The sequence below is a fragment of the Sciurus vulgaris genome, assembly GCF_902686455.1.
Source record: "Sciurus vulgaris genome assembly, chromosome: 1".
NCBI classification, from domain to species: Eukaryota; Metazoa; Chordata; class Mammalia; order Rodentia; family Sciuridae; genus Sciurus; species Sciurus vulgaris.
In genome coordinates this window covers 39,379,461-39,397,700 of record NC_136461.1, presented here as the reverse complement: position 1 = coordinate 39,397,700, position 18,240 = coordinate 39,379,461, and the positions used below count along the sequence as shown (strand labels likewise).

General features: G+C 39.8%; 1 protein-coding gene across 4 annotated transcripts in view; it reads left to right on the top strand.

The window, feature by feature from the left end:
- The first annotated feature begins 11,933 nt into the window (after positions 1-11,933).
- AGBL4 (AGBL carboxypeptidase 4) overlaps positions 11,934-18,240 on the top strand; it is a 1,452,665-nt gene continuing 1,446,358 nt past the window's right edge. For all 4 annotated transcript variants that reach the window (XM_079154653.1, XM_079154652.1, XM_079154651.1 and 1 more), the window contains exon 1: positions 11,934-12,132. In XM_079154653.1, coding sequence (XP_079010779.1) covers positions 12,099-12,132 — 34 coding nt within the window. In that variant the 5' untranslated portion in view covers positions 11,934-12,098. The remainder of the gene's footprint in view (positions 12,133-18,240) is intronic.

Below are 18,240 nucleotides of genomic sequence, written 5' to 3'. Positions count from 1 at the left end.
TTCCTGCTGGAGGGGGCTGGGCTGCTTGGGGAAGTCCTGGCGCCCTGTGCTGGTCTCTGAATCAACCTGCGGTCGGGCCGGAGCTGGCCGCGCTGCTTCTGTGCAGAAAGGCTCTCACTGGGGGGCCTGCTCCGCAAGGCTGGAGATTCTGTCCCTGTGGGAGGAGCACACCGCCAGAGTGCACAGAGCTGCCTGGGGGAGACTCCATCTGCCCTGTCCTACTCTAATAAGCCACTCGAATCTGGGCCTGCCGCCCAGCTGAGCTTCACTTGGTGGGGGAGACTCACCCCGTGGTTCTATTTTAGTCCGAGTCTCTCAAAGCCTCCCCTTCTTGAATCCTGGGTTCTGGAGTGACTGGAGATGCAGTCACCCTCTAGTCTGCCATCTTGGATCGCCCAGTGGAAAAAGCCTGCAGCTGGAGGGGGGCAAGGCTGCCTGGAGAGGTCTCTGGCTGCCCAGCCCTGTTCCCAGAAGCTGCTTGCGGGTCGGAGGTCTCCGCTGGCTTGGGGACTTGTGGTTGGCTCTGCGTTGAGAGGCTCTCACTGGGCAGTCTGTCCTGAGAAGCTAGCCTAGAGAGGCGCTTCCCACTGGAGGGGGCTGGGCTGCTTGAGGAAGTCCTGGCCCCCTGTGCTGGTCTCTGAAGCAAGGTGCAGGCGGGCCGGAGCTGGCAGTGGGGCAGGCCGGAGCTGGCCGTGCTGCTTCTGTGCAGAAAGGCTCTCACTGGGGGGCCTGCTCCGTGAGGCTGGAGATTCTGTCCCTGTGGGAGGAGCCCACCGCCAGAGTGCACAGAGCTGCCAGGGGGAGACTCTATCTGCCCTGTTCTACTCTAATAAGCCACTCGAATCTGGGCCTGCCACCCAGCTGAGCTTCACTGGGTTGGGGAGACTCACCCCGTGGTTCTATTTTAGTCTGAGTCTCTCAATACCTCCCCTTCTTGAATCCTGGGTTCTGGAGCGACTGGAGATGCAGTCACCCTGTAGTCCGCCATCTTGGATCGCCCCCAAAAAACTTTACTCTTTTTTTTTTTTGGCGGTACTGGGGATTTGAACCCAGGGCCAACTGAGCTATATCCCCAGCCCAGTATCTTTTTAAAAAATGTTTTTGTATGCGATTTGCTAAAATTTTGTTGAGAATTTTTGTGTCGATGTTCATTAAGGATACTGGTCTGAAATTTTCTTTCCTCAATGTGTCTCTGTCTGGTTTAGGTATCAGTGTGATATTGGCTTCGTAGAATGAGTTTGGGAGGGTTCCCTCCTCTTCTATTTTATAGAATACTTTGGGAAGTATTGGAATGAGCTCTTCTTTAAAGGTTTTGTAGAACTCGGCTGAGAACCCATCTGGTCCCGGGCTTTTCTTCGTTGGTAGGCTTTTGATGACTTCTTCTATTTCATTACCTGAAGTCTATTTATATTGTGTATGTCCTCCTCGTTCAGTTTAGGCAATTCATATGTCTCTAGAAACCTGTTCATGTCTTGGAAATTTTTTATTTTGTTGGAGTATAGATTTTCAAAATAGCTTCTAATTATATTTTGTATTTCAATCCTGTCTGTTGTGATATTTCCTTGTTCATTCTGAATTTTAGTAATTTGGGTTTTCTCCCTCTTTCTCTTTGTTAGTGTGGCTAAAGGTTTACCAATTTTGTTTATTTTTTTGAAGAACCAACTATTTATTTTGTCAATTTTTTGTATTGTTTCTTTTATTTCAATTTCGTTTATTTCAGCTCTGAGTTTAACTATTTCTTGTCTTCTACTACTTTTGGTGCTGGTCTGTTCTTCTGTTTCTAGGGCTTTGAGTTGTAGTGTTAGGTCTTTTATTTGTTGAGTTTTACTTCTTTTGTTGAATGCACCCCGTGATTTAAATCTTACTCTAAGTACTGCTTTCATAGTGTCCCAGATATTTTGATATGTTTCTTTGTTCTCATTTACCTCTAAGAATTTTTTAACTTCCTTCCTAATATCTTCTGTTATCCATTCATCATATAATAGCATATTGTTTAATCTCCAGGTGTTGGAATAGTTTCTGTTTTTTACTCTTTCATTTATTTCTAACTTCAATCCATTATGATCTGATAGAATACATGGTAGTGTTTCTATCTTCTTGTATTTGCTAACATTAACTTTATGGCATAATATATGGTCTATTTTAGAGAAGGATCCATGTCCTGCTGAGAAGAAAGTGTATTTGCTCTTGGTTGGATGGTATACTCTATAAATGTCTGTTAAGTCTAAATTATTGATTGTGTTATTGAGATCTATGGTTTCGTCGTTCAATTTTTGTTTGGAAGATCTGTCCAGTGGTGAGAGAGGTGTGTTAAAATCACGTAGTATTATTGTGTTATGGTCTATTTGGTTTCTGAAATTGGGAAGGATTTGTTTGACATACATGGAGGAGCCACTGTTTGGGGCATAGATGTTTATGATTGTAATATCTTGCTGATTTATGCTTCCCTTAAGCAGTATGTAATGTCCTTCTTTATCCCTTCTGACTAACTTTGGCTTGAATTCCACATTATCTGAAAATGTGGAATCATACTCCAGCTTTTTTGCTGAGTCCATGTGCATGGTATGTTTTTCCCCATCCTTTCACCTTTAGTCTATGGGTATCTTTTTCTATGAGGTGAGTCTCTTGCAGGCAGTATATTGTAGGATCTTTCTTTTTAATCCAATCTGCCAGGCTATGCCTTTTGATCGATGAATTCAGGCCATTAACATTCAGGGTTATTATTGAGATATGATTTGTATTCCGGGTCATTTGGTTCAGTTTTAAAATTTTGTTTATTTATTTATTTATTTGACAGGACTTGGTTCCTCCTTTATTTGACAATTTCTTTAGGATAATTCCTCCCTTTGCTGATTTCCTTCTTTGTTTTTCATCTCTTCCTCATGGACTATTTTGCTGAGAATGTTCCGTAATGTTGGCTTTCTTTTTGTAAATTCTTTTAGTTTTTGTTTATCATGGAAGGATTTTATTTCTTCGTCAAATTTGAAGGTAAGTTTTGCTGGGTATAAGATTCTTGGTTGGCCTCCATTTTCTTTCAGGGCTTGAAAAATGTTGTTCCAGCCCTTCTAGCTTTTAGGGTCTGGATTGGAAAATCTGCTGATATTCGTATTGGTTTCCTCCTGAATGTAATTTGATTCTTTTCTCTCACAGCCTGTAAAATTCTGTCTTTATTGTTTATCTTAGGTTATATATTATATTTCATTATAATATGCCTTGGTGTGGGTCTGTTGTAATTTTTTTGTATTTGGTGTCCTATAAGCCTCTTGAACTTGATTTTCCATTTCATTCTTCAGATTTGGGAAATATTCTGATTTTATTTCATTGAATAGATTGTTCATTCCTTTGGTTGTTTCTCTAAGCCTTTCCCAATCCCAATAATTCTTAAATTTGGCCTTTTCATGATATCCCATAGTTCTTGGAGAGTCTGTTCTTGATTTCTTACCATCTTCTCTGTTTGGTCAACTTTATTTTCCAGGTTAATATTTTGTCTTCAATGTCTGAGGTTCTGTCTTCCAGGTGTTCTATCCTATTGGTTATGCTTTCTATGGAGTTCTTAATTTGGTTTATTGTTTCCTTCATTTCAAGATTTGTTTTTTTTTCAATATCTCTGTTTATTGAAATGATATTTTGCTTCCTGTATTTGCTCTTTTAACTGTCAATTGGTGCGATCATTCAATGCCTGCATTTGCTCTTTCATCTCATCATTCAGTGCCTGCATTTGCTCTTTCTTCTCATCATTTGCTTCCCTGATCATTTTAATTATGTACATTCTGAACTCCTTTTCTGCCATCTCTTCTGCCATGCTGTCATTGGGTTTTATTGATGTAACATCTAGATTTGTTTGCAGCATTTTCTTCCCTTGTTTTCTCATATTGTTCAGGTATCTGTGGACTGCTGAGATATTGCAGATTTCCTCTATTGACTTATAATATTCCTGAAGATTTCTAGTATATCACCTCTTAGCCTTCACTAGGCTGAAATCTTGGAGGAAGTTGATAGTGTGGTGCTCCACAAGGAAGCTGCCTCTCTAGGGGTGGTGGCCTTCAGGTGGGGTATATTCCCTGCTAGTGGGCAGAAGTGCCTCCACTTGTTGACCAATGGTCATCCAAAGGGGAAGTAGGCTATGAGCTGAGGCAAGGCCTGTTTGGGCCTGTGTCTCTGGTTTTACCGCCCTTGTGGGAAAACCTCACCCAGCAGGGAAGACTCACCTTGTGTGGAGGTCTCGCTGGTCAGTTCCCCTCCTAGAGGTTCCCCTCAATCTACAACTACTGCCTGGGCTGGGCTGCCTTCCTCTGCAATGTTCCAAGGTGCCTGGACCTACCTCCTGGGCCCGGGAGCCTCACCCTTTGCAGACGAGTCTCCTTAGGCTCCCTTCCTCAGAGAATCTGCCTGCAGTCCTGGAAACTTCTCTCTGCCTCTAAGCGTGTCTCTGTGCAGCTCTTCCACTAAGAAGCCTCCTAGGTCCTGGGACCCTGCTCTACACGTAATCGCTTGGCTATGTGGCCCCTCCTCCTCTGAGCAGCCACCTGGAGCCCCGTACAATTGCTCCGAGTCCCAGCGACCCGCCGCATACCTCTTCCTCTGGACAGCCGTCCGGTGTGTGTGGTCACTAGGAGTCCAAGCAACTCAGTGCATGCTTCCTCCTCCCGCCAACCTCCCGTAGCCCTGGACAGTCACTCCGAGTCCAAGTGACTCGCCCCGTTCCTCCTCCTCCTCCCTCTTCCGGATAGCCCCCCAGGTGTTCAGGAGCAGTTGCTCTGAGTTGCTCTGAGTCCAAGCGACCTGCTGCACACCTCCTCCGGGCAGCCGCCCGGAGCTCTGGTGCAGCCACTCCGAGACCAAGTGACCCACTGCGCTCCTCTTTCAGGCAGCTCCCTGGTGTTCAGGAGCGGTCGCTTTGAGTCCAAACAACTCACTACTCGCCTCCTCCTCTGAGCAGCCACCTGGAGCTCTGATGCAGTCACTGCAAGTCCAAGCGACCCACTGCGCTCCTCCTCCTCCTCCTCCTCTGGGCAGGCCCCGGTGTTGAGGAGTGGTTGCTCTGAGTCCAAACAGTTCTCCTCGCAGCTCCTCCTCTGGTCAACGGCCCAGAGCCCCAGTGGTTGCTCCGAGTCCAAGCGCTGTGCTGAGCGGCCTCCTCTACGATGCTCCCAGTTGTCCGAGTTCACTGCTCCAGTTGGGGGAGGGGTGTCTCGCCGGTCAGCTCTACTTCACAAAGTTCCCTGTGTTCCGGGATTACCGCCCCATCCGGGACGCCTCCCCAATGGGAGAGACTCACCCGGCTGCTTTGAGTCGGTCCCAAGTCTCTCAATATCTCCTCTTTTGAATTCTGAGTCCTGGAGCAACGTGAAATGCTGCCACCCTCTAGTCCATCATCTTCAGTAATGTAACTTTTGAGATGAGATACAAGTGAAGTTAGTCAGTCAGGCAGAGGAAAAAACATTCTGGGCAGAGGAAACTACAAGAACAAATGACTTTGCACTCTTTCTTCCTTCTAACAGCAGATTATTTTCCTTTCTTCTGAGTCCATCCATGTTTTAAGTGTTTAAGGATTTTATCCAGCATTTCAATGTGTTCATATAATAAAAGAGATCATTTTCATCAACTTAGCCATGTTCATACATGTTTATCTTTCTTTATTTTTAATGTTTGATATATGGTTTCTGAATCTCTCCACATGGAGTATCTTCATTATAACAAAATACAGTACCAGAAACTCAGATGGCTTGAAAACAACAGAAATTTATTTTTCATAATGCCGAAAGCTTTCGATCTGAGATCGTGTTGCCAGCATGATTAGTTTCTGGTGATGGCCCTCTTCCAGGTTGCCAACTATTGGTTTCTAGTTGCAACCTCACATGATACAAAGCAAGCTAGCTAGTTTGTTGAACTTTTCTGATAAGGGTGCTCTTCTCATGTATTCTCCTTAGTTCAACATTGCTCTAAAGTGTATTTTCCTCTGTCTGTTTAGTCTTGTGCTATACAATATTGTAGCAACTACTTACATGTATTTACTGAGCACTTAAAATATGGCTAATTCAGATTGAAATGTGGTATGTGTGTAAAATACACACTAGATTTCAAAGACAGTATGAAATATAATATATCTCATAATTTTATACTAATTCATTTTGATACTATTTTGAATAAACTGAGTTAAATAAAATATAATATTAAAACTGATTTTACTTTTTAAATTTAGCTATAAGAAAATTTAAAATTACATGTTGGCTTGCATTGTGGTTCATATTGTATTTCTTCTGGAGAGCACTGGTTGAGACTATTTACATTTACTATAATTACTGTGTTGATATAAATGAATTTAAATCAATCACTTTGCTACCTATATTTGTTAAATATTTCTGAAGCGCATAATAGAAGACAAAAAATGGGAAGATACATGCTTATGATGACTCAATATCATAAAGATATAATTTCTCTCTAAGTTATATACAAATTAACTATAACTGTAATAAAAATGCCATGAGGATAATTACTTTTTTTTGCAACTAGACAAACTGATTTTAAAATTATTATGAAAAGAAAAAATAGGAATAAGAATGTAAATGTTCTATATGCTCTGGTAAAGGGTAAGGAAGTCATAGGAGGAAATGAGAACAGGGCTTGGAAAAAAGTTTATTTTACTCACAGGTCCCAGTGAGGATATCACTGAATGCTTTTCAAAACCACAGGGGAATCATCAGGTTTTGGTTAGGCAGCAGAAGACAGAACAATGGGAAAACCTAGGTCAAAGCCTTTATTGAAGTTTCTGTGGGAAAGGCAAGGCAAGGCAGAGTGAACACTTTAGAACTGCTTAGTCTATTTTCTGCTGCTGTAACAGATAGAACAACAGGTTGAATTATAAACAATACTGATTAATTTGGCCCAACTATTTGGAACCTGAGAAGTACAAGAGCAAGGGGCTGCAGAAGTTGAGTGCCTTCCTGCTGTATCATAACATGATGGAAGTGAAAGAGAGTAGGCATGAGAGAGAAAAAAGAAACTGGTTCCAAATCATCCTTTTCATCAGAAACTCACTCTTGTGATAACTAACCCACTACAGTGATAAAGGCATTAATCTATTCCTAATTACCTCTTAAAGCCCCTATTTCTTAAAACTGTTATAATGGCAACTGAATTTTATTCAAATCATAGCAGCTGGCTATTTTGAATAATTCTGATGGACTTTAGCTGTAGGAGTTGTTTCCAGTTATTTGGTTGTGGTCCTGAGATGATTTAGGCCAGAGAAGAAATTGGTTTGGTGTATAAGAATTAGATATAGATGTGGTTGTAGTTGGTTTGCACTTGATAGATGTGCTGCTCCCAGTGGTGGAAACCCTTATAATCTCTAGCTCTATGTGGTGCAGGCTTTCCCAAGCTAGCATGCTTTTTAAACATATAAATAAAATACATAAAATTAAAAAAATGATTAATACAAAAGTGAGATTGTCTGGGCCAAATATTACAAAGTGTCTAATACTTTAATCAACATGGGTGGATACTAGTGCATGAATTCATGGATATTTTAATAGAATGGAATAGAAAGCACATGAGTCAACACAAATATTAACTATTATTAAAGTGACACCTCAAATCAATGAGTAGGAAAATGTGTTGTTTATTCAATAACTGTTGTTTGGGCAAAAGGATAATTATAACGAAGAAAATATAAAGTTGGATCCTTCAATTCATACCAATATAAATTCCAAATGGATCAAGTATATAAATGTAAAATATGAAAGCCTACTAGAGTTAGAAGAAATACTAAAATAATTATTTTACAGTCTTAGCTATGCCCCTTTGCCTCACCTCAGACCCTGAGCTATGGAGTGCCTGGCTGTGAAATGAGATCTCTGAAATGGTGAGCCAAAATAAACTTTTCCTCCTCTAATCATTATTGTCAGGTCTTTTGGTTGCAGTGATGAAAAAGGTGACTAAAACAGACTGATCACATTTCTAGATGGTCAAACCAGTGTGAGCAAAACAGAAACACAAATAACAAGTTGGATTAAAAAAAAAGTATTTTCCCTCCTCTTCTTCCCATCTTACTTTTCATCCAGCTGACCCGACCTCATCCTTCATACTCAGCTCAAGGGTATTTCCTCCAGAAAGGAGGAAGAAAAGGTCATTCCTCTTTGGTGCTCCTACTCTGTACTGAGCATGCCTGTGTCAATGTTCTTACCACAATGCTTGGAAATTAACTGTAAATAAGTTTGTGCATGTTAATCTTCCTTCCCAATTAGTTTTTCAACTTCAATGGCATGGCATATTTGATGTGAAAATTACATGGGATAACAGGTGAATTTCATAGCACCATTCCAGCCTTTCCGATTCTGCTACTTTGGGTAACTCAAACTCTTAGTCTCATTTTCATTTTCTTTTCAAGAAAATGATATTAATACCAATTTTATGATGTTTGAGAAATAAGAGATTTGTACACATAAAAATGTGATTATAACTTGAATATTTTTCTCCATTTTGTATGTAACTTAACTCAGTGGTCAGGCACATGGAAGTTGTCATTTTAGTAAATGTTTACAGTGGGAGTGGTGAATCCTACAGGGAATGTTTGTTTAAAGTCAGGCACCCTGACTCCCTAGTGGATAGGTGCTATGGATGCAGATACCACAGGAGATCTCTGGGGAAGGCAGACATCCTAGGGATACTCTTAACAGTATCACGGAGAATCTAAGTCCTAGGAGCCCACATAGGGGTCATTCTAACCCACCTCATGCTCTGCTATTTCACATAACAAAAGGGAAGTCTCTGAGGACTCCAGCAGGATGGAGTCTATACGTCTTTCTTCACTGCTTTCTAAGAAGCAACTGATATACAAAAAAATGAAATGAGACTGTGGAACCAACCTAGATGTCCTTCAATTGATGAATGAATAAAGAAACTGTGGTTGGTATATATATATATATATATATATATATATACACACACACAATGGAATATTACTCAGCTATAAAGAATAATAAAATTATGGCATTTGCAGGCAAATGAATGAAATTAGATAATATCATGCTAAGTGAGATAAGCCAATCTCAAAAATCCAAAGGGCAAATGATCTCACTGATAAGCAGATGATGACACATAATGTGGGCTGGGAGGGCGGCAAGAATGGAGGAAGGAGGGACTGTATAGAGGCAAAAGAGGGGTAGGAGGGGTGGGGGAGAAGGAAAAAATAAGAGAATGAATCAAACATCATTACCCTATGTAAATGTATGATTACGTAAATGGTATGCTGTTACTCCATGTACAAACAGAAACGACATGTATCCCACTTGTTTACAATAAAAATAAATAAAAAAAAGAAATGAAATGGAATAAAATAAAAATAAATTTGGTCCTGTCAGTGAAAGAATTTTTCAGGCATTCCTTCTCCTCTGCCCAGCTGGCATTTCTCTATCAGCCTTGTCCAAGAGAACTTTCTACAGTGATGAAAATGTTCTATGCAGATGCTGTCCAACATGGTAGCCACTAGTCACATGTAACCACATAAACACTTCAAATGTGGCTAGTCTGTCTAAATAATTGAGTTACAAATTATATTAAAATTAAAATTGAGTGGTGAAGTTCTCTACTTATTATATTCACCTTTTACCCTCAGCATCTATATAGAGCCTGACTCAGAAGGTGTATCAGGAGAGAGTTGTTTGATTATTCCAAATATGCTAGGTTTTTAGATTTACTGGAATTAAACTTGCCAAATGCAATTTCATCCATCACCCCATTTGTGACTTGGAGCAATTTGGTGGAAGGTGGAACCTTTGTCTCAGTTTCTTGGAAAAAGAAAATTGAAGCTCAATGAGTTTAAGTAATATGCCTAGGATTATAAAGCTATAATAAAGTCAGAGTCTTACTGGAACCCAGATCTTTCTTTTTTCTTCCATCTCCCTATGGATGAAGTTCTTTTGTTCTCCTCAGGTCTCAGTGAGCCTTCCCACTCTGAAATTCCCACAACTCTGATAGTTTTTACCTGTCATGATTATGAAAAACATGTGTATATTAATCTTGTTGGTTCTATGGACAAGTTGTGAATTTTAAACTGCTCAAATGTGAAATATATTTCTGATGGATATTTTCATGTAACTTTCTGGAGAATATTCTTATGGTACCCACAACTTATTCCTGATTTTAGTGCAGGTGAATTTACAGTTCCGTGCATCTTACCTCAAAGGCTTTCTGGTCCATCTTTGCTTTTTTTCCTCCAGGCTTTCTCTCAAACTCAGTAAGTCTGCTCAGCCCTGGGAAACATATATCCAGGAAAGATCAGAGAGGTTAAGTTAGGGGTTGGAGAATAATCCTCAACTAATGGAGATGGAAATTAGAAGATAAATGCTCCAGCCTCCTTGTTCTTCAGTGAAACAATGCCTAAGGCCCATTCTACACAGTTCTTTTTTTTTCAGGTGCATTTGTGAGATTCAATATGCCATATTCTGGAACACGTATATAATTTGTTCAATCTTTCTCAAGTACTTTCCCTTGCTTCCTCCCTCCACTTAATTCACTTCTCTACTGTACTGATTTCCCTTCTATTATTATTTTTGGTATTTTCTACATAGTTCTTTATAGAGGTTCTTCAGTGAGATTAAGCACAGCTATCTACAGAAGCAATTGACTAAATAACACCTTTTTCTTGGCTTTTTTTTTTTTTAATCTTCCCTCTCTTTTTCACTGTCTCCACTTGTTTCCCCTCAAATTCTGAAGTCCTTTCCTCAGGCTCTTTTTGGAGAACCCTGGTGAAGATGTTACCAAGTCATACATTGACCTGTTTAGAGACAACAGTTTTCCCTGTAGGATTTGTGTTCCACCACCCTTGATTTCTTGCAGTTTTCTGTTGATCACCTGCACTTCCTTTCCTTTTGCCTGGCTGACATTTAGTTATTCTTCGAGACTCAGTTTGGGTATCCATTTTCCTGTGAAGTCTTCACTGATTACCTCTCACCCCTACCATCAGTTTAAGAGTTCTGTCTCCGTGACTTAGCACTTCGAACCCAGTTAACCTTTATCAAAATCATTATCTCTTTTTTTTCCTCTGTGACTGCCTTGAGAAGGGGCCTACCTACAAAAGTACTTTTTAGAAAATTAAGTGCTCAATAAAACCTATAGGAATGTGCAGGAATGAATTTAGGAATCATTTTTCATTCAGAAAATATTTACTGAGTACTTACTGTATGTCATACATCACACTGCACTATGGAATATACACACATGAGGAGAGAAACCCCAGGCATCAGGGAACTCAGTCGAGGGAGAAAGAAGGAAATAATGCGTAAAGCATTGTACATGTTGGGATGAGGAAAAAAAAAAAAAAAAAAAAAAGCATTGTACATGTTGGGATGAGAAAACGTAGGGAGAACTGTGGGTAGGAAGAGAGCCGGCTAGGAAAGGGTAACTTTCCAGTTTGGTCTTAGAAGATAGTGACCCAGAAAGAGTATCCCAAGCATAATGAGAAATAAAAGAGAAGTCTTTTCTAGAATTGGGGCTAGTGCGGTTGTAGAGAGGGAAGGAGCCACAGCCATTGGACCTCAGCGTGTTTGGGTTGGGTGGGCACACCACCTTTGGTTTTTAAAGCATTCAAATGGAATACAAAAGTCACCTAGGACGTCGACGAAGGTCAGGCACGCTAGGGGGAGAAGCACTGGGAAACCAAGACACCTGTCCTAAGAGCTCAGAGTTAAGCTCTAACGGTTGAAACATCGGCCCAGACAGGCTCTGTGGACAGCACCAGGGCCTCGGGCCGCCGCAAGAAAGCGCCATCCCAGTCCAGCCGGCCCAGGGTCCCCAGGAGCGGCGGAGCATGCTCAGTTGCCAGGACGCGGCGGCTCCTTTGCGCGGGAGCCGGCAAGGCGTCCCAGCCCCGCAGGCACAGGCCGGCATGGGGCGGGGCCTCGGACCGACGCTCCTGCCAGCCCGCCCCTCCCGCCCCGCCCCCCGCCACGCGCCAGCCGCCGGCAAGCCGGCCGCCCGTTGCCCTGGCAACCGTCGTGCGGCGTCTTCCTGAGGGAGCTCCTGTCAGCCCGAGAACCCATCGCCAGCTCCCCGCTGCCCCGCGGATTTCGCGTGGGCTCGGAGTCTGAGGGACAACAAAAATGGCGGAGCGGAGCCAGACGGCGCCTGAGGCAGGTCTGTGGGGGCGGTCGATGAAGGGAAAGCTGAGGCGGCACTGCTGTCCTGGGCCTGAGGGGACAGGGGACCTGGCATGGCCCTGTTCCTGAGAAGGGGCCCGTATGTGTTTGCGCGATGGGGCTATGACCTCAGGGTCAAGAGTCAAGGCAGGCGTGTACCCCTTGGGTGGCGGGCAGGGACCTCGAAGTCCTGCTGGCAGAGGGGAGTGTGGGAGAGTGTGCACACTTCTGAGTGAGCATGGACCTGGGAAGGGTCGGAACCCCGGGGAAGACACAGGACTCTAATCGTGAGGGGCACCTGTGGTGGGAGCCAGGATAGGCCGCGTCAGGGAGAGGGCGTACACAGCCCTGTGGGAGCCGGGAAGGATCCCTACCCGGCGTGCTTTGGAGTGGGGAGGAGGCTCAGATTCTGAGGAGGCAGGTGTTTGTGGAAGGGGTGTTACTTCAGTATCAGACAGTGCCACGGAAGGGGAGGGTTACCAGGGTCCTCAGGATTCCCCCTGGCCGCAGAGAAGGTATATAGATCTTTGTATGGGTCCTTAAAAAGACAAGAAGCTTGAGGGGACTTCCAGAGACCCAGTTCCCTTAGGAACCTACTAAAAGGAGGCTGGAGCCTGAGTGAGTGCATGTGAGATCTTGAAGGTCATTCAGAACCCAAACGGGTGCCTGTTCACTACAGTGAGTGCAAGATAGCATTTAAAGGGCAGGGAGACTGACAGGGAGGGAGACCCAGGATCCTATTCCTGGGGACTCTTGTGGTATGACTGGGCTTACTTAGATAGTGACCTCGAATGTCTTAAAGGATCATGGAAGAAAGCAAGTGTTTTTATAGCTCTTGTGTATGTGGGAGAGAGTTTGTCCCTAAAAGGGCCTGAGTACTGAAGAACTGGAACTTTAATACAAGGGAGAATATCAGTATGTATAGAAAATCAGCAACTTTGGGATTTATATGGTAGTGGGTTGTTAAAGTGTTGTACACATGTAACCTTGTATTTGCATCCTAATTAGGTTAGATTATGGTTACAAGAATGAGCCACTTGAATTATTCCAGTTGTGTGTGTGTGTGTGTTTTCTACTGGTAAGGCTGTACAGGAAATGGAACTGGAAACTACAGTAAACCATCAAGAATGGTTCAAGGGACCATTCTTTCTCAAGGCCCCTTCTTTCTCAAGGCCCCTTCATGGTTTCTCTCTTTTTTCAATGGCAATTGTTTCTTCCACTGAGTAGTTCCTTTACTTGTTGTATAGTTTTAGCTCCCTGATAACTTGAAGATGCTCATTTCTTTATTCATTCATCTACTCAATGTTTATTAAATGCTTTTTGCTAGATAACAAATTAGGCACTGGAAACTCCCTGCTCCTGATTTTCTTTTCTTGGTCTTCTTTTCCTTTTTTCCCATAGCACATATTGCCTTGGAACCTACTATTTAATTTACTCATTGGTATTTATAATTGCTTTTGTCCTCCTAGAATGTAAACTTCACAAAAGCTTTATTTTTTTGTCTAGAACTTTACCTAATGCACAGTACTTATAATGTCTTCTCAATGCATTTTTGTTAAATGAATAACTGAATGGCTTGATATTACCTGGTGGTAATATTTTAGCTTAAATATGAAAGGGATTTGATAAATGAAGGGAAGGGCAAAGAGTGCTCTAAGTAGAGGGACACCCATGTACAAAAAGCTTAATACAGGTGGAAACATGATATACTGTGTAAGGGAACTGGAAGGAGATAAGTGTGGGTGCATATGGGGCAATGTGGGGAGAGAAGAGGCAAGCTGAAGTACTTTGTAGGATATGTTGTTAATTTGGGTTACAAAATATCCTAAGAATAATGGGAAGCTGTTGAAGGTTTTTAATGGTGAATATGACATGATTATAATCATTAAAGAAATTCTCCACTATAGAGTGGAGAGAATAAAGGATACAAGAATTAATATATGAAGATTTATCAGAAGATAATAGTGGCGATAAAGAAAGGAGAAATATTTATGAGATATAATTATTAGGACTTAGTGGGATATGAGGATGAGGGAAGAGGAGGTTTCAAAGACTACTTTTCTTTTTCTATTTTGTACAACTGGATACTCAGATATCATTACTGAGATAGGGAGCATTGGAGGGGGTCTTGGCAAAGTTTGAAAGGGAAGACCATGAATTCGGTTTTAGATTTAGGAAGCTTTAGGACTCTTTAAGACATCCAAATAAATGGAGACATTGGCAAAACAGTTGAATTTACAAGAAAAGCTGGACTGTCATGGAGAGAATTGTTTTGAAATAGAGATCATGGGTGTGGATGAAATTGCCCCAAGAAAGACCAGGCTCAGGATGAAATACTGAATAGCTGCAATATTTCAGTTCCCTTTAAAGAGAGAGAAATTATAACTAGAGTACAATCAAAAGAATATTTCAAGATAAATGGAATACTCTTTAGACTGAATACTGCCAAGTGATATAAAATGAAGAATGAAAAACTAGATATAGCAACAGGGAGGTCATTGGTAACTTGAATGGGAGAAAATTGATGAGGGTAAAAGCCAGGTCATCTACCTTTTGAGTCACTATTATCTCTATCTTTGTTTCTTAATTCAGATTTCTTAGAGAGAGAATTTTATTGACACATGTAATCTTTTACCACTAGATGAAAGTTCAGTGTTAGGAATGACTTTGGATTAGGTGTTCAGCTATTGTTGGCTAAAGTCACCTGGTACAAAATATGGCCATCTGAGGATTTCTCACCATAACAGTTGAAATTTATGGAGTATTTATTTTGTGCCAGGAAGTATATAATAGTTGCTATGTATGTTTTAATCACTTAAGCCTTATAACCCTCTTTGAGGTATTCTCTGTATTTTATATGTGGAGAAGTTTTGGCACAGAGAGTTGAGTAAATTGCTCAATACCTGCAAGGAATTAGTATAAAATTGTACTTTTCCAGAGTACTTTAGCATTATTCAGATTAATCATTTGGCTTTCTTTTTATCTTACAACAATTCTACATACTGAAAAATTCATAGTCATGATGAAAATTCCTGCCCTACAAGGAAATATTCTAAACTAAGCTTAATGTTTTAGCAAGGTGAAGTGCAAAGAACTGGGGCTCAAATCTTTGAGCACTGTTTCTGTCTTATTAGATATGGATCTTGGGTTCAACTTTTCTGATTCTCAGTTTTCTCATCTGTAAGTTGAGGATGATATTTGTAGGATAGTTGTGAATATTACTTAAGTACCTAATAAATGTTATATTCTTAATTCACTTGAAGCTCAAATATAAAAACTTTCAAATGTATATATTTAAACATAAAATCAAGTTTTAAACATTTGATGATGTATGTAAGACTTTTTTTCTTCATTGTTGTAATTGTTTTGATATCATAAGAAAGGTATGCACCAAGTTTTGGACAAAGTAGAATTGTTACCTAAACTATGTATTATGGAATCTGTCTCTATGTGGGATGAATTTTGAAGAATATTGTGGAGGAGTGAAAGGACACCTACGATAGTTTTTTTTCAGCCATATAGATAACTCTGTAAGTAGATCAGAGATGCAAAAGGAAGTTTCTTCTTTAAAATCTTGTGTTTTAAAATGAGCACATGAATGTCAGATATTTTCTTTTTCTCCAGATATTTAATAATAAGAAGAAAGAAAATCTTATAGTAAACTAAATGTATGAGTATTTGTCTCAAGCCATATTGTACCTGCATCAGTTTCTTAGCATCTTCTCCCTCCTTTCCAGCTATCATTAAAAACAAATGAAAAACCAAAACCTGGTTTGAATTACTTGGTAAAATAATTTGTTTCCATGTATTGCCAAGTTTGTACTTCCATGAATTCCCATATAGTCTAGAAATTATAGAAATAAGCAGTTGTTAATATGGACCGCACCTTAATCACTTTATGAAATACAGGTTTAAAAAAAAAATCTATATGAATCTGAAATTATCTATAGATAAAGTTGAAACTTTAAAAAGCCTTAGAAATGAGAATACTGTTTGATATCTTGTGTTAATTGTTGGGCAAAAATGTTAAGCCTTTTTGGTTTTAGTTTTCTAATTTATATAAATGGGACAGTAACAGCTACTTTACAGACATGAGTTAGGTATAAGGTATGGAAAATACACATTGCCTCACACCTCCAAAGAAATGGTAGTTAAATTGGTATGTGAACTTGTAAGTGTGTGTTTATTGTTTTCCCTAAAGACTTAGTATTAAAATCTCCTTTATTTATTTTTTTATTTTTGGGTACAGGGGTTGAACTCAGGGGCCCTCAACCACTGAATCACATCCCCAGCCCTTTTTCGTTTTATTTAGAGAGAGGGTCTCACTGAGTTGCTTAGGGCCTCTCTATGTTTCTGAGACTAGCTTTGAATTCACAATCCTTCTGCCTCAACCTCCCAAGTTACGGGGATTACAGTGTGTACCACCGTGTCTGGCATAACTTAGTAGTAAAATCTCCTTTAAAAGAAAAGGAAATCCAGGTTTACAATGCCTTATTTGGCTGCTTTGGATATTGATATATTTCAGAATTCAGATTTTAAAAAAATTATTGAAAGGCAGTACAGCTTCATGTACTGTTGATTACATAATACCCCCAAGAGAGTATGGAAAAGTGCCTTGTAATCAAACACATTAATATCACATTCACACTAAGTGAATATAAATCACAAACAGCTTTATATCAATTTGGGTGAGGTTTTGCAATTAGTTTTAGTGCCTAAGTTAGGTATTTGAGGATTTTTTGAATTGTGGAAAAGGGGATGTGTACTCACATAATTTTGTCCTTTTTTTAAAAAAATGTTTTAAAAGTTCAAATTGTTTTATGTCAACTTTATATCTTCTGTAATTTAAGTGAGCATAGTTTTATTAAAGATGCCTAAAGTATTGGGACAGAAAATACTTTTTTATTGGTCAGGAAGTTTATGTGCTTATTTCTTTAAGTCCTTCTGATATTGTCTACATTTCTGAGATTTATGAATGTGATATTTGGCTTTAATTTCAGCATCTTAAGTTAGTGTCACTTCAGTGAGACATACTAGAGAACTATATACATACATTAAAAGATCAGAAGAATGTCAATATTTTGCATCCATATTAACACAACCACAGTTTTATCTTTGAGTCATTTAAGGACAGCACAGTCTTATGTGAGTTTCAGACTATTTTTATTGTTCAATTTCAGCAATGAAGTAGGTGTTAAATTTAATATCGATTTAAGGAAAAATTTCATTTTTAGATGAATTTGATGTTTCTGATTATAAAAAAATTAATGCAAGTGTGAAGGTTTGTAGTAATTCATTGATAGTATTTATCATATGGGAATATGCTAATCTTTGCTTTTAATATTCCCTATTTATTTAATGGAATACATAAAAGAAATTGCCTTCAAACTGTAAAGGAAGATGTTTTTATTTGCCATATAATATTTAAGAACTATTGATTTTGAATCTTGGAGTCTCTAAACTGGATTTCAAAATAATGTACTTGCATGTCAACTGGAGAAAAACAAAACAAGGAAATACAAAAGGATTCCTAAAATTTTACATAAGATTGAAAACTTTTACTTAAGACAATAAATTCCTAAATATTTCAACAATGTTATGGGGGAAGGGAACAGAACAAAATAACCTGCCAGTAATTACTCTTTCCTTACATTTATTTCAAAAGTAATATATCAATCTTTGTGTAGTGGTTCTCTGAAAGAAACCACTGTGTTGTGACTATGATATTCATTTTTTAAAATTACTTGTTCATTCAGAAATATATTGAGTACTTTCTATATTCTAAGCATGGTGTTAAATTTTGGAAATTTGGAGATGTATTAGACAGGGTCCCTGTTTGCAAGGAGGAGGATAGTTAAGAAAATTCCCATTGAGGCATGGAGTAATATGCAGAACTCTGAAAGTGCAGAATGTTTCCCTGACAACCTGGGGTGATAGAAATGGTAGTTTAGAAAGGCTTCTTAGAGGAAGGGACAGACGAATTCAATCTTGAATGTTGAGAAGGAGTTAGCCTAATGAAGGTGGTAGGCAGAGGTATTAGGAGTGAAGATAAGAAATGAAGATCAGAGAAAGCAAGGTGCAGAATAAAGTTTAGTTAGAACACTGA